We start from the raw sequence: 22,854 nt of genomic DNA, 5'->3' as shown, positions 1-22,854 counted from the left end.
TAAGGAACATTTATTAAGCACCACTAGGGGGCCAGGCCCTAGGATGGAGACATGAAGAATGCTCCACGTCCCTTTTCACCACGGTCTCCACTCTGTGGGATATTGTTGCCTTCGTCCGAGCCCGGTAGGGTGAGTTGTGCAACGTATCCGCTCTCTGCTGCTGCCATGTGCTCCCTTCTTGAGTGTTCACTGCACTGGGGCTCCCGGGAGGCCCAGGCAGGGGGCTGAGGTGCTGTCTTCCCCGAGGAGGTGCTGTCCACAGGGCCTGCAGACAAGTGATTATGACCAGCTCAGTGTCAGCAGCAACTATGGTCATCTTGAAGCTAACCACCCCGCCCATCTCCTTGCCCTCGTCACCCCATACCTTCTCCCCGCAACCCACACTGCCTCTGTCAGTCCTCTGAAAGGCCTAGTTTTAAACTGGACTTTGAGCCACAGATGCAGCTCGGTAGCTTGGAGCCTGTGGGCCTCGGATGGTCACTCTGCTAGATGTTCTTCAAATTCCCTGCAAGCTGTAAAAGTCTGTAATCCCATAATGATGACTTAGGACTGAGGAAAGCATAGGCAGTGTTACTATTAATATTTATATTCTCAGTAATTTTCTATATAATTTTCAGTGAGGAGTTTTCGTTGTTTTAAAGAAGATACCTGTTTCAAGCTTTTAAAGATGAAATGTGTTTCAGACTGAATGTACAGTAAGATGTCATTTGGCTCCTTTGCTCTAATTAATTTCTACTCTTTTCCCTCTGATCCACAGTTTGGGGATATGGCTTCCTGTCAGTGACAGTTATTAATCTGGCATCTCTCCTCGGACTGGTTTTGACTCCGTTGATAAAGAAATCTTATTTCCCTAAGATTTTGACCTATTTTGTGGGGCTGGCTATTGGGACTCTATTTTCAAATGCAATTTTCCAACTTATACCAGAGGTAAGGAGGTTGGCTGTTTGTGTCTGTGAATAATTGGTTCTTTTAAATGTTTCAGCACTTTGTACATTTTAAGCCTCCATAATTCTTGCAGCATTTTATGGTCTGGTTTATAGTGTTTTGGGTAAGAGAAAGCTGAATCACAGCAAATGAAAAAGCTTGTCCCAAGCTGCAGGGGAAGTCAGCGTCAGAGAGAAAATTAATATTCTGGGAGGCCAGGCACCAGGACGTGCTCAGACAGCTCTGGGACACCTCGGAAGGCCTTACAACTCTATTCTGTCTCACATTTGGCAAATTTAATTTTTCTACACTCTTTTTATTATTTACTTATTTATTTCTGAAGTGCATGCAGTGTCAAATTTACTAAGATATATAACAGAATTCCTCCATGGATCAGTTCGGTGTTTTGTGACCACCTAGAGGGGTGGGATAAGGAGGGTGGGAAGGAAACGCAAGAGGGAGGAGATATGGGGATATATGTATATGTATAGCTGATTCACTTTGCTATAAAGCAGAAACTAACCATTGTAAAGCAATTATTCTCCAATAAAGATGTTAAAAAAAAAATCCTCCATGTATTTACTACAGCTAAAGAAGACTAGAGGGTAAATTAGAACATGGTTGACAAACCTTTTCATTCTTTTTGACTGTGGATAAAAATCAATCGAGGGCCGATAAATAAACAGCAGCTTATTTTTTCCTTCGGTAAAACGTATTATTGATCTGCCATTGACTAGAGTGTGCTATTCAGTTCATCAGCACATGATATATATGTTTTATTTCAAATCTATAATGTGGCCGTATAAGGAAGAGAGATGGAGTGAGGAGAATAAGTGAGAGGAAAAGAGACAGGCAGGAGAAAGAGACATTAACAGGAGGGCGTCACAAAGGGCAACTGGAGAAATACATATACACGTGGACAGTATCTCCCCACTCATGCACACACAAAGATGGAGAGGCAAGCTCTGAACAAAAAGAAAATATACAGTATCACCTTCAGCTCATAAGTTTTAGAAAATTATAACTAAAGCTCCTTTTAGTTTTCGCAGCTATATATGAAAGTGGGGATGTAACTTCTTAAAGTCATAGTTTTTTTAATTATTATTATATCTAGAAAGAACCTAGGGGAACATCTACTTCAAAGCCTCAATTGTAGAGATGAAAAAATTAAAATCCAAGGGGATTAAATGACTTGATTACAGCCATATAATCAGCTAGTAACAAAGCTAGGATGACAAAACAGATTTTCTGATTTTAAAAATTATATGTAATATATTTGATATAGTATTATATATATTAACTCACCTGATTTGTGGTGAGTCAAATTAAATTAAACAAACTGACTTGTTATGTGGACTGAGGATTGTACATTTATGATTTTGAAGTTTCCTGTTTTATTGAAAATGTAATAGTACATTAAAATGTCTATTAGGGAAATAAGAAACTTCTTCAACAGCATTTATAGAGGTTCTTTTGCCTTTCTGTGATAATTAGGGAATTATGGATATGAGCAGAGAATTATGTAAACACTAGAGAATCTATCTTTTTAATAATACCCCCAATTTACATAGTTATTTCTTTAAAAAAATTTTTTTAAAAAAATTTATTTATTTTTTATTTTTGGCTGTGTTGGGTCTTCGCTGCTGTGCACGGGCTTTCTCTAGTTGCAGCAAGCGGGGGCCACTCTTCGTTGGGGTGCGCGGGCTTCTCACTGCGGTGACTTCTCTTGTTGCGGAGCACAGGCTCTAGGTGCGTGGGCTTCAGTAGTTGTGGCACGTGGGCTCAGTAGTTGTGGTGCATGGGCTTAGTTGCTCCGCAGCATGTGGGATCTTCCCGGACCAGGGCTCAAACCCGCGTCCCCTGCATTGGTAGGCGGATTCTTAACCACTGCACCACCAGGGAAGTCCTGATAGTTATTTCTTTTGTGGCAAAATTATTTCCCCTTTGCTATTTTATTTTCATAACCACTGTGTTAGTTGTATAGAGTAGGTATTTTTATGCCATTTTTGCACTGTGTAAATAGGTCCGGAGAAGTCACTGAAAAGAAGATGTGGCATGGTCTCCCCAGAGACAGATGTAGAACAAGAACCCAGGCATTTTCTATACTAGACTGCTGTTCAGAGGGGAAATTTACAATGTGTGGAGTGGTATAAAGCTGTGGCCTTTCACATGTTATGCTCCCCTGCTATTTTACTTATTTTAAGTTTGTGTTTCTTGTCTGCCTAGAACATCTTGACTCTATAATTTCAAACTCCGGCTCTTGTCCTGTGTCCTTTAAACACTGAATTATTTCATTCTCATCATTTGTGAGTGTGTGTGTGTGAGTGCCTGGTATCTTATATCTTTTCTTCTTTATTCTGGGGCTCAGTCCTCGATTTATTTATCTCTTTAGGACTTATTAGGATCCTCTAAGTTCAAGGGGCTCTCTCTTGGGAAAACAGTAATCCAAGTGACCTGCCATATTTACTTTAAAAAGTTGACTCTGGATATTATGGGCAAATATATTACTTTTAGAAAAGGTGGATAATCAATGTCTCATTTGTCTTAATTACCCATGTCTAATATTATCTTATAAATGTAGGAATCAGTGCTGCTTTTTTACTGCTAAAAGTTTACTTTCTCAAGGCAAGTATCGCTGAAGGTGTTATAGCTAGGAAACTATAAGGTACTCTGGGGGCTTTATTTAATAGGACTTTCTCTGGTTATAAGACTTCAGTGCTATCTCTTACAGTTTGATTACTCAGGTTTCAGAGTTTTTGTTTTATGATTTTGGCAGGTAAATTCCCAATAATACCTGGATGTGAAGGATGGACTTAGGACTGTGGTGAAAATTATTTACTGAATCAAATTAAATTACTTGGTCTTACCTGAATTGCCTTTTTTTCTCTCTTAGGCATTTGGATTCAATCCCAAAATTGACAACTATGTTGAGAAGGCAGTTGCTGTGTTTGGTGGATTTTACATACTTTTCTTTTTTGAAAGAACACTTAAGATATTATTGAAGACGTATGGTCAGGTAAATGGACTTTATTTAAAATGTTTGATGTTTTACCCACTAAAGCTACTTTATATAGGCAAATAAAGGCAGGAATTTTATTCTTACAATTATGTGAACAGTTCAGTTATTAGACTTGTGAATGTGAGGGGAGAAAGAAAAGGATCAATATATTGATAAGTATAAGAGGAACACTTGATTCTTATTGTAGAATTTGGAGTAAATACTAACAATTTAATGTCCAATAACAGATGCACATAATTTGTATTCCATTCATATCCATCAACATAAGAAGGTATATGCACCCTAACATGAAAAAACAAAAACAGGAGAATCTAATAAATGAAGATACATTTAAAGGAAGAGAAATTTTATAAATCTAAAAAGATTATACTTCATACGGAATAGATATAAAATTTTTCTCTTATAAATAAAAGCCATTAAATTCTCTATTTTCTTGCCCGTATGAGCCATCTTTGTTTCTTCTTATAACGTTTTCCTCCCTTATTTTTCTTGTAGGATGGTCACACCCATTTTGGAAATGATGACTTTGGTTCTTCTCAAGAAAAAACTCATCAACCTAAAACGTTACCTGCCATCAATGGTGTGACATGTTATGCAAATCCAGCTGTCACAGAGCCTAATGGACACATGCATTTTGATAATGTCAGTGTGGTATCTCTACAGGTATTGTAATTCTCTTTACTGCATCCTTCAGGCTATGTGCACACTGCTGCGCATGCACCCAGTCAGTAGTTTGCACACTTAATTGTATCAGGCTTATTCCTGCATGTGTGGGTTAAGTGGAATGTAAGTTTGTTTCTTTTTCCACTTTCCCTCTGTCAATTTACTGCAAATATGCGAGTTAAGCAGTAAATTGTAGGTTGCTGGGTTGGAGCCTTTAGTATTCTCTAAGATTGTTTAACTATGTAAGAGTTACTAAGATTTATACAATGATATGTTGCAAAATTAATTGAGAGCATTTCTCTTATTTTGCAATTCTTTAGCGATACAAAAACCAAAGAATCCCTTTGAGTGATTTTGAAACTGAAAGAAGACTTGTAAGCTATTAAAATTGTGTTCATTAATTAATTGATTTAGAATTTTCATTCCCATTTTCTAAATAATGTTAATAGGTATTATTTCTTGAGCAAGTATTATATGTCAGGTAATAAGCCAGCACTTATTTTATCTCATTTACTTTTTATTTATTTATTTATTTATTTATTTATTTTTGGCTGTGTTGGGTCTTCGTTTCTGTGCGAGGGCTTTCTCTAGTTGCAGCAAGTGGGGGCCACTCTTCATCGCGGTGCGTGGGCCTCTCACTATCATGGCCTCTCTTGTTGCAGAGCACAGGCTCCAGACGCGCAGGCTCAGTAGTTGTGGCTCACGGGCCTAGTTGCTCCGCGGCATGTGGGGTCTTCCCAGACCAGGGCTTGAACCCGTGTCCCCTGCATTGGCAGGCAGATTCTCAACCACTGCGCCACCAGGGAAACCCTCATTTACTTTTTATAACAACTATTAAAAGTAGGGATTCTTTTTTTTTTTTTTAATTTTTTTTTAAGCAGATATTCATTTTTAATTAATTATGTATTTATTTATTTATTTATTTATTTATTTATTTATTTATTTATTTTTTGCTGTGTTGGGTCTTCGTTTCTGTGCGAGGGCTTTCTCCAGTTGCGGCGAGCGGGGGCCACTCTTCATCGCGATGCGCGGGCCTCTCACCATCGCGGCCTCTCTCGCTGCGGAGCACAGGCTCCAGACGCGCAGGCTCAGCAGTTGTGGCTCACGGGCCCAGTTGCTCCACGGCATGTGGGATCTTCCCAGACCAGGGCTGGAACCCGTGTCCCCTGCATCGGCAGGCAGACTCTCAACCACTGCACCACCAGGGAAGCCCAAAAGTAGGGATTCTTTTCTACATATTAGAACTACATATTAGAACTATTAGAACTAAAAGTAGGGATTGTTTTCTATGTATTAGGATTATTTGGAAATCAAACCCAAATTATGTATGCAAAAATGAGAATTTATTGGAAAGATAATGGCTATGTAATGGGATAGCCAAGCTATAGGAAGATCAACTACCCTGGAACCATTAGAATTATTAGGACTCCCACTCCCTTCTCCTCTCTGCATCTTAGAGTCATTCTCTTTTTTCACTGTGGACGGGCTTCTTCATAAATGGGAAACATAGCCACTAGCAACTCCTGGGATTTATGTTTTATAATTTCGGCTACTAGAAGGAAATTGACCTGCCTCTTTAAGTCCTAAATCCAAAATTTCTGGCGAGTGTCTTCTTGGTCCAGCTTGAATTAGATGTCCACTTCTAGACTAATCTAAGTGCTTAGAGGGTTGGGCCCTTTGGATGGCCCCAAGGGAATATGGATGCGGTAGAAGAGTGGTTATTAAAAGGGAGCCTGGCATGCTAGTGTCATTGGTGTCCACACACGTCTCATTTGACAGATTAAGAAAGTGGAGCTTTCGATGCTAAATAACCTCTCCAGGGTCTCTCAGCTCATAAATGACAAACCCAAAAGCTACAAAGCTACAAATACAATATAAAAGATGATAATTAAAAATAGAATCAGAAGGAAGTCAGTTAAGAAAAAAAAAGCAGAAAAAAGATATTTGGAAGAGGTTATTAATGCAAATGATCTGAGTTTCCTTCTGGAAAGAAAATATGATTGGTCCTATACTTCTTCCCACCCGATTAAGGAAAATCTCAGGAGGGATTGAAAAGGCAGTTTTATGTGAGCACTAAGTTAAGAGAGGAAATTATTTCATGCAATATAATGAATGATGCTTTTAGGCAAGACTTTGCAAAGAATATGTAAATGTTCAAATAGATAATTTCCTATAATGATTACAGCTAACCTTTATTAAATGTTCAAGGACTATGCCTAGAACTTTAGATGGATGATCTCATTTGATCCTCATAATAGCCTAGGAGACAAGCACTCTTATAATTAGGAGATTGTGGCTTAGAGAGGTTAAATAAACCCAAGGACACACATCTCCTAAGGACGAAGCTTCTCTCAGGACTGAGGCCATCTGATGCGGAAGCCTGCACTCTTATACGCCTTGCTGGATTGCCTTCATCATGTCAGTGCTCTGCTAGGATCAAGATGATAACATTAACTCTTAATAAATGTTAAGTTTTGTAGAGGGAAGAAGATAATTTTGGCTCATGGTCAGTGCTTTCTGAGAACAAATAAAATTGATCTGCTCAACAGTTTGACTTCAGTTTTAAAGTTTTAGGACTCCTGGTTTCCGATTCACAGTGGCCAGAAGACATGTTTGCAGTAAAGACAGACACTGTGGCAAAGATGGGGTCCTAGACATGATCCTGTTTTACATAATTTAGAAATATCAATCAAACGGCCCTTCTTTCTCTGCTTCTGGTAGTAGTGCTAATATACAGGCTTTCATTCACTTATTTAATAAACATTTATTGAGTACCTGCTCACTGTCGTAGGCACTGGGGACTCAGAAGCAAACAAATTCTTGTGAAGCTTATAGTTTATTCAGCAGAAACAGACAATATAGAAAAGAGTAAAACAAGAAAATATCAGGTAGCATTAACTATTTTGACGAAAATAAAACATGGTGATGTGGCAGTGACATGTGGAGGCTTCTTTGATCTATCAAGAATGGTCCCTTAAGAGGTCAGCGGAGAATTGGCTAATGAGAAAGAAGAACCAGCCATGAAAATATCTGGGAAAATAATGTTCCAAAAGCTTTGAGAAGAATCAAATGGGTCCCATACAAGGGAGCTGGAAGCTGAATGGCGTTGGATTTCCTGACATCAATGCTGGAGACCAGTGGCACAGTACCTTCAATATTCTGAACAGAGGCAACTGTGGAATTGTAAACCTGGGTAAACTACCAATCTAGTGAGAGAGCAGAATGAAGCTAGGAGTCTTGAAATCTGCTTCTAGGAACGAGAAGTCCGCCTGAAGTAGAGAAGGTGTGTGCCAGGATGACAGCCATGAACCAGGCCTTGACATGAGCCACATAAAAAGTCCTGATGCTAATTTCCTCTGGGGACTATTTTCTGGCCGTTTTGGTTGTAGGTATAATCTCTAGTGAAGAGAGAGATTTAAACAAATTGAGCAACACACTGTTATTTTCAGTTTTCTCTTCACATCGCATTAAAAACAAAGGAAAGAAGAGACATTTAAGAAATACTATCAGGGTCCAGATATTGCTTTAAGAGACAATAGGTAGAGAAATATGAGTGATACTGATTTTAATAATAAAATTAGAATATTTTCTAGTATTTTCTATGATGAGAATATATTTAATCTGGTGACCCCATTACAATGATTGAACATGACGTGTAAAATTCATGGTTTTCTTTCGAAGCCCAAGCATTGCCCTGAGAATTTTGTTGACGATTCCTGTTTTTACTGTTTTGACACAGTGACGTTTTTCCAAATTGAAGATAATAAGAAACCATCTAAGAGTGAGTTAAGAAAAGTAGTTTAATTGGACATTGCTATCAAAAGAACACAAATTATATGACAATCTGGATTATAACAGCATGATTCTTGGTTTTTCTGGAATATAGGAAGAACAAAAGAAATGTTATAGAATAATTAAAATGCATAACTTAGGGATGTCTTTATCAATATTCATCCAGACCATTTTGGTTCATCACCGAATACTCAGAAATGCAATAATGTTTAAGTTTAGTTGCCTTTGGTATTTTGTCTATATTCACTCATATAAAAACTGTAGTTTTACATGTATTTTTAAAAATTTTATTGCCATGGCAGCGAATTTATCACAGTATGAGGATAGAAGATATTTTATTTAACAGTTTGTTAGCTTGATTATAACTTTTAAATATTTAGACAAATGGTGTGAAACTTCCTTAGTACCCTTGTTCCAGTCTCAGTAAATGTTTGCACCGCAGCCTGTGTGGCACGTGTGTGCGCGTTGCTGTGGGCATGTAGGAGCATTCATGTTCTGGGGGAAAGGTAGCAGTGACAGAGGCATAATAAGGAAGCAGTTATGAGGGACAAACAGGAGCTCAGGATTCCATTTCTCCAGTTATCCCGTTATTGCCTCTAAGTAACGATTCACATCTCACCCTGTGACACTTGCTCTGTTCCTTTCTCTCTCTGACTACTACGCAAACACAGGGAGAAGTCATTGCAGTAACTCTGCAGACAGGTGGGTCTTTTTCCCCTGAGTCTACAGCTTCAGAAAGACTGTGTTTATTAGACGTTGATTCCTCAGGAAATGTCAGGTACTTCGGGGAGTGTTAGCTCTTCAAGGCCACTAGAGGGCCCATCTAGCTCATTCCTCCAGTAGTACAAAATCAGTATCTTTTTCTAAATGAAACCTCCTGTGCTTTCATTTAAGAATGAATGCTATTAAATATGAAGTGATATGAGCCACTTATTCTTCCTAACAGAAGAACAATTAATATCAGCCATTTTTAGAAACTGACTATTGTGAATTTTATGTTTAAAATCGAGCTGCAATGAAGTGGAATTTAACTGCAAAGTGTGGTGATGTTATTACTTTGTCAATAACTGAAAGGAAGTGATGCTCTACAAATATAAAGATAACATTTTTGAGGTGCTTGGGGGTATCCATGAGAGTCCAAGAGATTTTAAAAACATTTCATTCATTCAAGTATTTATTGAGTACCTAATATGTACTTGGCATTATTCTAAGTACTGAGAATTCATCAGTGGGACGGAACAAACTTTCTGCCCTTCCATAGCATAACTGAAGTATTGTATAATATACTGAAATATTATACACAAAAGTGGAAAGCATCCTTTTTTTAAGTCCAAAAAAACCAAATCAGAAGCTCTGTGTATATGTGTGGGGCTTGTCTACTGCTCTTTTTTTTTTTTTTTTTTTTAATTTTTTTTTTTTACTGCTCTTTTCTCTTGCGTGATGGGTTTTTCTCCATTCTTGCCCAGAGGTGGGAAGGATGGTGTCCATTCCTGGCTGCCCATGTTGGGAAGGAGGGTGGGAGAGGAAGGGGTCAAAGCACTGTGAATATCTGACTTGATACCCTTGTCTTCAGTACTGTATTTCACTCTAGCCTTCAGTTCGCTTTGTGTCCTTGAATCGAGGGCCTCTTCTGGTTCAGTTTCCCCAGTGGGTAAATCTCTAGTCATCATTTTGAGTGCCTGCCTTGCTGAATTGGTTTGGGAGCAATAATCTGGGGTTTTTATTGCTCCCTAAATAAATTTACAACTGATTTCCTTTTTTTAGTTCCACTCTTTCTCTTCAGAGGCAGTTGGCGCCTCCATTCTCTAAACTTTTCTGACGTTCTGGGCCCTGCATCACTTTGTTTCTTTTGACTTTTTTCCTCTGTGGAGTCAGAACTCATCCTCCTCTTTTCATCCTCCAAAATAAATATCTCAGCGCTCTCATCTTCCATTCTTTCTGTCCTTGTGACTTATGTCATTTTTAGTCTTTAATTTTAGGAAGTCTCAGGAGGGACTAGAGAAAAATATGTATGTCTAGTGTGCCATATTTCACCAAAGACCTATTCACTACTTTAAATCATATAATTTTTTTTTTAATACATCTTTATTGGAGTATAATTGCTTCACAATACTGTGTTAGTTTCTGTTGTACAACGAAGTGAGTCAGCCATTTGCATACATATATCCCCATATCCCTTCCCTCTTGCGTCTCCCTCCCACCCTCCCTATCCCACCCCTCTAGGTCATCGCAAAGCACCGAGCTGATCTCCCTGTGCTATGCTGATGCTTCCCACTAGCTATCTGTTTTACATTTAGTAGTTTTTGAATATCACAAGATTTAAAAACAGAAATCAGTTACTTCCTTTTATGGGGTTATACTAACAATTAGTTAAAATTGAAAATGATACATGTAATAAATTATATAAGAAGTGGTTTTCATTGGTCTTGATTGACAGATGCTTACAAAAAAGCTGGTTGAATTAGAAGCAAACACTGCCCCTACACAATCATGAGGAGGAATTCTGAGTACACCTTGGTTGTTGGTGGCCTTTGTTTTCTCACTGGATCCATCTCCATGATTCCTTGCACCCCACAGACTATTTTATCAGGCTGCAGTCTGGGGGGTTTGAAAGTCATAAAAGTTTGTACTTGAATCTGCTCTGAGTTTAGCCCACGCTTTACTAAGTCCACTTTTATTCATTTTTAGTGAACACCTTTTCACATTTTCAAGAATAACTGTTCCAAAAAATTTTTCATTACTCCACAAAATTCTCACTACAACCTTTTCTTCCTTTAATGAGGAGACTGCGAAGATTATTTGGAATCTCTGTGAACTTTGCTGTCTCACCCCATCTGTTACTTCCTGAAAAGTGCTCTGTGCATCTGCTCTCTACCTTCCCTTTTGTGTCAGAACTTGTATCCTTTCTCTTTTTTTAAGGCCAGTTCCTCCACATGTGCTCATCTTTCCCATGGCCTCTTCCTGTTTCATTTATCTTTCCTGAATCTTTCCTTCTCCCCATGTCTACAAACACTGAAAGTCTGTTCTTCCTTAAACTATTCTTTTTTCCTGACTCTGCTTCTCCCTAAGATTTCTCAAATCTTCTCTACACTGTCCAATTTCTTGAAACATCAGCTAATACTGAAATAAGAATATGTGTCAGACATTGTCTTAAGTGCTTTACGTATATTAACTCATTTACTGCTCGGAGTAACAACTGTATGAAGTGAGTACAGTAATTATCTCCATCTTAAGGATGTGAAACTGATATACAGAGAAGTTGAGTAACTTAGCCAAGGTCACATGGGTACCAAGTTAGGATTTAAGCCCAGGCTTCCTGGTTCCTGGGATGGTTAACCATTACCCTGACTGCACTGCCTATTATTTCCATTTGCTGACTAGTCTTCACGTGCTCCCTCCTCTTATTCATCATCTCCTCAAATGTTTAATTGTTGTAATTTAAAAATTCACTACCTATTCTCTGAAATTTCTCTCTGGAACGATACAAGTGATTTTTCTAGGCAGCAGGCTGTATTCTTAACACTCATTCTCATCCTTTCTGAAGCATTCCTGTAGTTTAGCATACATTTGAGTACCTATTATTGGCTAAATGCTAGGAATATAAAGGCAGATTTTTTTACTGGAACTTACTTCCTCCCACTTGGAATTACTCATTAGATAGTTTCTGTGACATGATACTATTTTTCTCCTGCCATTTTAGCTACCATTTTCTTGGTGCTTTCTCAGAATCTCCTTTTCTTTGCAGGACAACTGGGAGGAGGAAGCAAGGGTTTTGGAGTCACATGGGGCCAGTGTTAACGTCTCGGCAATAAAATATGTTGCGTGATTTAGGGAACATTAGTTAACATGTCTGAGTCTTTGTTCACTCATCTGTAAAATGAGGAGCAAAAATCCTTAAATTAATAAGTTTTTGTGAAAATTATTTACTAAGGGCCAACTATGTAACAATGTGTCTGACATTAAATGCATGCAATCAATATATATTTCCCTCCCTCTTCCGTTCACCAAATTTTTTTCTTCGCTTTCCTTCATTTTTAATCATAGTGATCTCATCAAATCCTATCGCTTCACTTTTCATTCCTGTGGGATTCACTTTTAAATCTATGTGCATAATTATTTACAGATCATCATTTAGAAGAGGGCTTCTTATACTAAGCCATAAAGGCTTTTGAATTGATTTGTGTTTTTTTCAGTGGGATACAGTACCACAATGAAAGGATAAAAACATATAGAATTCCATGCTTTCTCATCTTTATTATTTACCCTTTAAAACATTTGAGTGCCTTTCCTAGAAATTAGAGTTTGATTTTTAAAACTTGAAGGCTATTTGGTAGTAAAGACAACTTTCTGAATGCAAATGCCTGCAAGCCTGCCCTTGACTTCTGTCAGATAGACTAAGAGAACTTGAAACATTTACTCACCCTGGAATAAAACTTTAAAGTCCAGCGTAACTTGCCACTTGAACGATATTATCAGTTTTTGCGTTGCAGATTCTCTATCCGAGTTGTTCAGCTACACACTCATCCATCCAGTTGTATCTGTCACACTCTGACACATTCAGTTCATTTGAAAGGACATGAAAATAATGGCACCTTAATTATGCAGGGAAGATATTTGATTGTCGTGTTATTGAAATAATTGGGCTGCATAAAACCTTTTAAAATTGAATTAAGAGTTGTAGTTAGTGCTGTTAACTTTTAAACTCTGGATACGGACATTTTATACAGATAAATTCTAAAGGTGAAAAATTTAGTGATACAAAATGTAAAAATGGTAATTTGAAAGATGAGGTAGAGCACCAGTGAATCAAGTCACACGACTAGAGATAGTACCTGCAATCTAAATGAAATCAGAACTAAAGTGGAGAGGTTTGGAATGTCAACCAGAGCAACTTGCCAGAAAGGGGAACTATCCATTAAGTACCACGTTTGCTCTTCCAGATAAGACCATGTCCCAAATACGTAAATTTGGCAGAAACATTTTAGTTGATACCAAGTGTGAGGAGGGATTTAGGGTTATCTGTTGTTCCTTAAATTAGCCAGTCATTTTTCCAGCTAAGACATCCCTGTTTTCACACAGGGAGGCTGGTAGCGTCACCACTGACACAGAAAATTCATAAAGAAAGAGTTTGTAGTACTGACTCTTAGGTCAGCTGGGAGAATCGAATAAGGTAATGTACAGTATGTGAAAGTGCTTTGAAATGTACCCAAATCCGTACTATTTAATCTATTTGAAGGACAAACAGTTGCTTAAGGGTCTCAGTCAGGGACTGCTATGATATCCAAAAGAAAAGGGAATATTTTAGTTACTCATAAACATTTATACGGTTAATACTTTTTTGTAGAGTTTATAATTTTAATCCATTTGTATGCAGACATAATTAAAATGTTATGAAATTTTGAGTTCTGGGTATACCTTATAGAGTTTTAGGGTTTTCTTTTGCCTTTGTAAATAGACCACACACACAATTTAATTTCTATTAAATAATGAATATCTTAAAGTAAAAAAAAGAAAAGAAAGAAAAGGCGTTCAAAAACGAGACTTTCCCAGAGAAGTCTTCTCAACCTCCCTAGAAATTGCCAGAGAAATCCTGACTGATTTCTGTCCCACATATTGTTTGCCAAAGAATCATTAAAAATTCACTCAAAAAGAGTACTACTCATAGTGGACGGAAACCTTTTGTGTTATCAGGATAAGATGCCAAAAACTGCTTAGTTTCCAACTTGATTTACAAAATGCAGCATAAGAGAGAAAACAGAAGATCTGTTTGATGTTGGTGGGGAAAAAAGAAAGACATATTTGATAAGAGTTCCAGATAGTATTGGCCTGTCTTGGCAAGAGTTGGTCTTCTGGGATGGAAAGACCAAAAATGAGTGCATGAGCCTGTGTTTCAGAAAAAATTATAGTGTGATTAACAGAAATGAAGCAGTTGGAAAGAGAACTCTGGAAGAAGGAGGGGAGGAGGAAAGATGATTACTTTTTCTCTAAATGAAAACATTTTTATGGAGGCAAAACATATGTATGGAAAAGTGCACAGAAAAGAAAATAATTTATTATATACTATGGATGCCTTAAGGCACTAGGGCTTAATTGTCTCGCAGAAACTCTGTGAGAAAGGTTGGGGTACATAGCTAGACTTGTAAGAAATGGGTCATACAGTACGCACATATGTAATTTTATCGAAGAACAACAAATTGCTCTCTAAACTGTTATGCTTTTTTACACTCTCAGCAGCAGCACAATTCACATTTTCTCCACATCTTTAGCAATTGTTGGAAATTTTAGACTTCAAAAAATCTATTGCTTATTTAATGAATTTGGAACGGTATCTTTCTGTGATTAACCTTTGTATGTTTCTGATTACTAGTGAAGTTGAGCATCTCTTCATATGCTTATTGGCCATTTTACTTCTGTGTTTCCTGTTCATCTATGTCACACATTTTTAGTTGAGTTGCTTATCTTTTTTCTTATTGATCTGAAAGAAAATTTATTTATTTATTAAAGAAAATTTATTCTGAGTCTTGTTAAAATGGCGAGGAAGACTTTATTCAAGATTATAGAGATAGGGGTCAACTCTATTACAACAGAGTAGAGAGATGGGGCTCAACTCGGAATATAGCAAAGACAGCTGAGGATTTATGGCTAACAAGCAGAGTGAGGGTGTCAGTGGATAGAGAATTACTAAGAGGAGACATCAAGAGTAAGAGGGATCCTTGTTAAACCAACTTGACAGCATTCTTGCTAAAGGCAGGCCAAGATGATCAGATATCAAGAATATGGGGATTCTTACTAAATTGACTTAGCAGGATTCTTGCTACAACTGGACTCTGGAAGGAGGGGCAAAGAAGCCCATGAATGAGGTCTAGTTGAGAACAGGGCTCAGAGGATCCTGACTAAAGTTTAGTCAAGGATACTCTTTGTCATTTGTAGGAGTTTTGTATATATTCTGGATGCTAATCTTCATTGATTAAATGGATTACAAATATATTCTCAAAGTCTCTGACTTCTCTTTCCACTTTGTTTATATTTTATTTTTTAAAAGTTTTAATTGTAATGTAGTTTTATTCAAGCTTTCTACTTTCTGTGTTTTGTTTAAGATAGCTTCCCTTTGCCAAAGTAAAGAAGATATTCTTCTGTATTTTTTCCAAAAGGTTTAATATTCCATGTGGAATTTATTTTTGTATATAAAAAAAGAGACACTTTTTGCTTTCTGTATAGATAAGCAGTTAACCTAGCTTCTTTTATTGAATAGATCATCTTATCTCTGCCATATGTCAAGTTTCTATATATCAATGTGTTTATAGCTAGACTTTTTATTGTCTTTCATTTGTCTATTAAAAAATTTCTGCCTTATTACCACAGTACCTTAATTATTATAATTTGTAGTGAACATAGAATGCCCCAAGACAAGGCTCTTCACCTTGTTGTTTTCACTGAAAGTTATCTTTGTTCTTCCCTATCAATATTTTGGGGATTTTTATTGACATTGCATTGAACCTAGAGATCAGTTGAGGGGCAGCTAACATCTTTATGAGATTTCAGATTTTCTTTGTTTTGTAATTTTCTATAAAAATGTCTTTAGAGTGTTCTGTTAGATTTATTCCTAATTACTTTGTAGCTCTGCAAGTATTATACATGGTATTGTTTCCAATTCCATTTTCTAATTAGTTATTATATAGGAGTACATTGAATTCGGTATATTGATTTTAAACCTGCAGTATTGCTGAACTCTCCTGCAATTCTTTGTATTTTATTTATTTACTCTTTGGGATTTTCTGCGTAGATGTCAATGAGCAAAGAAACAAATTTTTTCTTCTTTTACAATTGTTATAACTCTTTTTTTCTTATTACGATGGCAAGGATTCACAGGGTAATGCTGAGTAGAAGTAGTGATAGCTGGTGTTTCGTCTTGTTCCTGACTTTGATGGGTACACTTCTAAGTTCAGTAGGTTGCTGGCTTTAGTTTGTTTTTTTTTCAATAGATACCATTAATTAGATCAAGAAAGTTCTCTCATATTCAGAATTTACTAAGAGTTTTTCTCAGTGTTGAATTTTATTGGAATTTTTTTCTTTTTCTGTACTATAAAGTATGGATAATCTATACTTAATTTTTTTTTAATTTTAAATTATTTATTTATTTATTTATTTTTGGCTGTGTTGGGTCTTCGTTTCTGTGCGAGGGCTTTCTCCAGTTATGGCGAGCGGGGGCCACTCTTCATCGCGGTGCGCAGGCCTCTCACTATCGCGGCCTCTCTCGTTGCGGAGCACAGGCTCCAGACGCGCAGGCTCAGTAGTTGTGGCGCACGGGCCTAGTTGCTCCGCGGCATGTGGGATCTTCCCAGACCAGGGCTCGAACCCATGTCCCCTGCATTGGCAGGTAGATTCTCAACCACTGCGCCACCAAGGAAGCCCCCTTAGTTAATTTTTTTACTTTAATTTTTTCATTTTATAAATTTTAATTAAAAACTTTAAAAAATGTTTGTTATTTAAAAATTTTAGAAATCCACGAGGAAAAATGTATCTCTATTAAGAATCTGCAATGCTTCTCTCTTTCTGAGAAGAATTTTTTTTTTACTTTTAGAATTGAGGACTCTTAAAGCAGAGTGAAAGACTAAATGAATAAATAAGAATATTTTCTGGCAAAATTGTGTCATTTCTGAACTACAGTATTATTCAGTAGGTGTTAATTGATTAGTAACATGAAAGTTAGAGCAACTTTGTTTTGTCAAAAGAACTTGAGCCAAAATAATGCCATTTGCAACAACATGGATGGACCTAGAGATTATCATACTAAGTGAAGTAAGTCAGACCGAGAACGACAAATATCATATATCGCTTATATGTGGAATCCAAAAAATGATACAAATGAACTTATTTACAAAACAGAAATAGACTCAGAAACATAGAAAACAAACTTATGGTTGCTAAGGGGGAGGGATAAATTGGGAGTTTGGGATTAACAGGCACAAACTACTATATATAAAATAGATAAGCAACAAGGGCCTACTGTATAGCATAGGGAACTATATTCAATATCTTGTAATAACCTATAATGGAAACGACTTTGAAAAAGAATATACATATATGTTTACACACACATATATCACTTTGCTGTACACCTGAAACTAACACATTATTGTAAATCAACTATACTTTACCACTAATCAGGTTACTTTACTTTTCTAGAACGATTTCTTTTCATCTTTAAATTGGCAAAAGTCTCTACCAATCAGGATTATTACAAATGAAATGAAATATTTTAAAAGTAATGAAAGAGTACAGCTATGAAGTAAATATTAAATCTTATTACTACCACGTCCGTATTACCAAACATGACCATCTTCCTGAGAAGTTATGGGGATTAAGTGAGAGCAACAACAGCCAACCTTGTGTGTGGCCTCAAAGCCACAACGTTCTCTATTTCAATGGCAGAATATTGATTGGGCAGCTCTTGATTTCGAGTAGGGAGCTTGGTACAAAGTTGTGGGCTCATATGTCAGGTTTATAAGCACAAGTCAACTGGAAGGAGGAAAGCATTTTATGAATGGGTTTTCTGTGAAAATATGGTGGGGTACATTTTGAAGGTTCAAAAATAGATGGATTACTTCAGTGCAGGAGCAATTTATAGTCAAGAGTTATATTAATGAAGGTTTCCACAAGAGTTGAGAACAGGGTTTTCATGGAAGTTTGCAGAGAATAAAACCAAATAGCAAGTTTGAATAAAGGATAGGAAGGCAGTTGAATTTTGAGGTTGATTTGCTTTCCCTTTAGACCAAAACTTCTCAGCGTCAAAGTTCATTAGAAGACACTTTGGTGCACAAAGTCCCATGCGGTAGGCAATGCTGTCCTCAGGACCATTGGAGAGGAATGTAGAAGAAAATGGCCAGGGGCTGGGGTGGGATGGAGTGGTGCTACGTTTCCAGCAGTAAAGAGAAGAAACCTCATAGACCTTCAGTATACTGCAGACTCTCCTTGATAATATGTCTTTGTTCGCATTGCCCCAGCGCAGAGTAATGATTGAGAATAATCAATCAGCTTCCATAATAATAAGTTTATCTGAAGATGGAGAACTGCTGTGTGTGTGGGGCGGGGGGAGAGAAAAATTTGGAAGAATTTTCAAGAAAGTAGAGATTGGAGGTTCTGCCCTGACAGCTGAAACTATGGCCAGGAGGAGAGGTCTGAAGGGTATTTAGAATGGTGCTGTGTGTACTGAATAAGTCTTTCCTCAATGTTTTCAAAAAGTTCTTAGTAAAGAATTTATAAATTTTCAATGCTTCTGAAGTCAGATATAGCTGCTTTTTAGGGATTACTTTGCTGCAGTAGTCTATAAGGAGAGGAAATGCCGGATTTAATAAATAGATGCAGAAAAAGACTAGAGAAGTGAATTATTTCAAGGAGTCTGTCATTGAAGGGAAGAAGAATGAGGGAGAACAGCAGTTCAGGGGAGGATCCGGATTCAGGAGTTCGTTAATCTAAAGGAGATTGCAGACAGAGAGGAGAGGTTGGGAAGCAGAGAACAATCGAAGTCGTGGCCAGAAGGTCTGATGCAGCAGATTCTTAGAGAAGAAACTAAAAGGGAATTAGAACACGAGTGGAACTGCTGATCTTCAAAAGGAGAAGGGTTTTTATTCGGAGATCTAGTGGAAGGTGGAGAATGTGTTTGTGGGCGGAGGGGAGGGTGTGTGTCAGATGCCTCCATCTCAGGCAGGTGGGAAGTAGCAGTAAGGAGCGTGGGGTTGGCGAAGAGAGGAAAAGCTTGGAATAGGTTCTCTGTTAATGTAGTTAAGAGGTGATTAGAGAGGATAACAGATTGCTGGGCAGAAAGGCAGATTTCTCAACCCTGAGCCTGTGTCCTTACTTTCAGGAGTGGAAATGTTGACCTTTACATCCTGGGCTCACAAACTCAAGCAATACTCTGCATGGGTGCAAGGCAGAGACGGTGATACTCCACCTGGGTAGACTCCCACACTGTTGCAGACCCCGAGAACAGCATGCCTGCAACCTTTGGAGGGTTCTGGGAACCCGGGGGTCACATATGAAAGTAGCCTGCTCCTGTGTACGAAGCTCCAGAAATATCGTTTTGCGCTCTGCCTCCTGAAAGCTGTCCCTGCACAGATTTTCTTTTCTCTGGTCTGTGAGCCATAGTCAGTGTCAGGTAGAGCAATCCATCAATAGGCATGTTAGATTTCTGTTACCTGTCACTCCTGAATAATTAACAGCAATAATTGTGATGGCGGTAGTTAGTGGTGTGATGTTGGTGGTATAGATCTTGTGCAGGGAATATACTCAGTACTAGACAAATGTTATTCATGTACAACCTCAATTGGTAGGTGTGATTATCTCCATTTCACAGATGAGGAAACTGAATTTCAGAGAGGTTAAGATTTGTTTGAAATTAGATCTGTCAAACTCAAAGTTCTTTTACCAAAGCCAAGTTGCTTTCTGATGTGCATGTTTCTCATCAGTTAAAATGACTACTTTTTAAGAACAATTTTTTTGTTGAATGAAAGGTTCTTTAAATTCTATAGTGCTTTATAATTTTCAAAAGTTTCACACAGATGTCTTCATATAATCCCATAATAACCCTTTTTTTGGTCTCTTACCCCTATTATATTGCCCCTCTACCCATTCCCTCTCCCCACTGGTAACCGCTAGTTTGTTCTCTGTATCTGTGAGTCTGCTTCTTTTTTGTTATTTTCACTAGTTTGTTGTATTTTTTAGATTTCTCATATAAGTGATCTCATACAGCATTTGTCTTTCTCTGTCTGACTTATTTCACTTAGCATAATGCCTTCCAAATCCTTCCATTTTGCTGCAAATGGCAAAATTTCATTATTTTTTATGGCTGAGTAATATTCCATCGTGTGTATGTATGTATGTATGTATGTATGTATGTATCTATCTGTCATCTTATCTCACATATTCTTTATCCATTCATCTGTCGATAGACATTTAGGTTGCTTCCATGTCTTGGCTATTGTAAATAGTGCTGCTATGAACATTGTGGTACATTTATCTTTTTGAATTAGTGTTTTTGACTACTTTTAATGAAAACCAAATATAAATACATTTTTTGTGGGAAAAAATTCTATCCACTTATTAAGAATCTACCATGTACTTGGAATTCCTTAAAGGTACGTATATCCATGTAAAAATAGTTATAGCGTGGTGTGATGAGTACTTTAGTAGATTTATACACAAGTTGCTGTGCTGAGAAAGATGTGGCACATGTTGGGGTGAGAAGTGATGCAGATGAAGTGGTCCCAGATGCTTTCCTGAGAAGATGATGCTTGTACCAATCGTGAAGGATAGGTGTGAGGTTGCTAAGTAAATAAGATAGGATGAAATGGTAACCTAGGTGCAGAGGATACTTCCAATTATTATTTGTAAGCATTTGGCCATTTCTAATTTTTAAAAATTTAAGCAAGTACCCCTGTAGAGCAGGTCTTAAGAATCCCCCTTAGGAAGCTGTTTGATGAAATGCATGAACTTTTGCAACAGAAGAATATACAGACACACCAATTGTTACATACAATTTAAAGTATGTACGCCCCTACAACTGAAACACCCTTACAACCTCCCAGCTAATCGTCTCTGATGTAGAGAGATACTTGATAAAAGAAAATAAATGCCCAGGGGTGGGAGTAGAGAGCACTGTAGTAGGTGCCTTACAGATACTATGTTTAATTCCTACAAAAGTCCTGGAAAATAGGTATTAAGTCTATTTACAGATTTAATTAAGACTCAGTTAAGTTAAATAACTCACACAGGTTCACACAGATAATAAATGGCAAAGTTACGATGAGATCCCCTCCTGGGGTCTTGAGTTCCAACCCCATGTTCCTTCCGTATATAGGCATGACACGACCTTCCTAACGGGAACATTGCTCTAATCAGTTCTGATTTCTAACCATGAACTTACAAATGAACTTTTGCAATGCAACTTGAGGATTGCCTGCAGAGTGAAACCTCATTAAATTTGACTCTGCTAACCTGTCATAGCTAATAACGTATGATTTGTTACATTTTGCTTATAGACTGGGCTGTAGAGTACTTTGGCATCCTCTATAAAAATTGCTTTTGAAATAATTTGTTAGGAAGATGCACCTAAAGTTTTCAAGTTATCTCAAGAAACACCAAGTTGCTATTTGTAATTGAGATGCTACATTAATCTTATCCATACAACGTGGCAGATTTTCTGAAGGCCCTCTACTACACCCCGTGCTTGCTGTGGAAGCTATTTGTGGGTGTGAATTCTGGAAAGCTATAAAAGTGTATTTATCTAAACATGTTCTATACTAAATTGCTTTCACTAATCAAGCAGGACTTATCCCTATTTAGAATTAGTGAAGTTTTACTCAATTAGGCTTGATGTCAAGTTAATTTTTCCACCATTAGTATAATGAAGAATTGCTGTGTTGCTTTGTTGTGCATGCTGATTGATAAAAAAAAATTGAGGATGAATGCCAATACATTTTTCTTTTGAAAAATGAGGAAAAAAATTACAAGGTTCAAGTAAGTTATTCTGGGCATCAGAAATAGTTGCTTAATTTTATTATGCAAACTAGCATAAGCAATGGAAAAATGTAAATATATATTGTATTGCTGGTGTGTCTTTAACATCAGCTTTTTCAGGCTTTTTTAAAGGTTGACTTATAAAAGATGTCCATGTCATAAACACTGGGCTTGCCAAAATTGGTCTCTTTTTAGAAAAATTTTTGCTGTTTGCTCATTTGAAAATATTTATATGGTGCTATATTTTTTACATGCTGCATCTTGCAGTTTGGGAATACTGGATCAAGACCCGGTGAGTAATTTTTACTCAGTGGATTGCATGATGGAAAATTTGCCAAAGCATGAGATGTTTTATTGTAATAAGTAAAATTCATGTCCCAAGGAGAGGCTATTGGGGAGGTAGAATTTATTCTATATTCTAGTATTCCGTATTATATTTATTCTATATATTTCAAAAATAGGAATCCTAAATTAGAAAGATCACAAAGCTAAAGTATCTTGCACATGAAGTGTGGTCTTGCCAAGATGTTTTTTGAGTTTAACACTACTACACCCTGTAGTAGAGCATTAGCAGATTGTCTCTCTCTCTCTCTCTCTCTCTCTCTCACACACACACACACACAGATGTTTATCTGCCTATATATTCCTATCTATTCAGTTTTATGTCTGAGGCAAATGTCCAGATCACACAAAGCACTTCTATAACTAGAAATACTTCACTGATTATCTTAGTGAATAAAAAATAATTGAAGGTGTTTAAAGACCAAATTAGGTGTTCACTCTTAATAAATGTACCGTCAGGTTACAGTCAGATCATTGATTGGGTGGTGGAATTTGATTTTACCGTGTGCTTGCTTTTTAGATAGGGGATTTCAGTCCCTTTTTGAGGATCTCACTGCAATTAAGTTAATGACTCTTCCTTTTTGTTAATTAAGTGGTGA

General features: G+C 37.2%; 1 protein-coding gene across 2 annotated transcripts in view; it reads left to right on the top strand.

The window, feature by feature from the left end:
• SLC39A8 (solute carrier family 39 member 8) overlaps positions 1-22,854 on the top strand; it is a 70,507-nt gene that overhangs the window by 31,751 nt on the left and 15,902 nt on the right. For both annotated transcript variants that reach the window (XM_082391000.1, XM_082391001.1), the window contains 3 exons: positions 758-927; positions 3,818-3,940; positions 4,439-4,606. In XM_082391000.1, the coding sequence (XP_082247126.1) occupies positions 758-927; positions 3,818-3,940; positions 4,439-4,606 (461 nt within the window). The remainder of the gene's footprint in view (positions 1-757; positions 928-3,817; positions 3,941-4,438; positions 4,607-22,854) is intronic.

Source organism: Balaenoptera borealis, assembly GCF_965194805.1.
Source record: "Balaenoptera borealis genome assembly, chromosome: 4".
Taxonomy (NCBI): Eukaryota; Metazoa; Chordata; class Mammalia; order Artiodactyla; family Balaenopteridae; genus Balaenoptera; species Balaenoptera borealis.
Note: the sequence above shows the minus strand (reverse complement) of the source record. Positions and strands in the feature narration are given on the sequence as shown.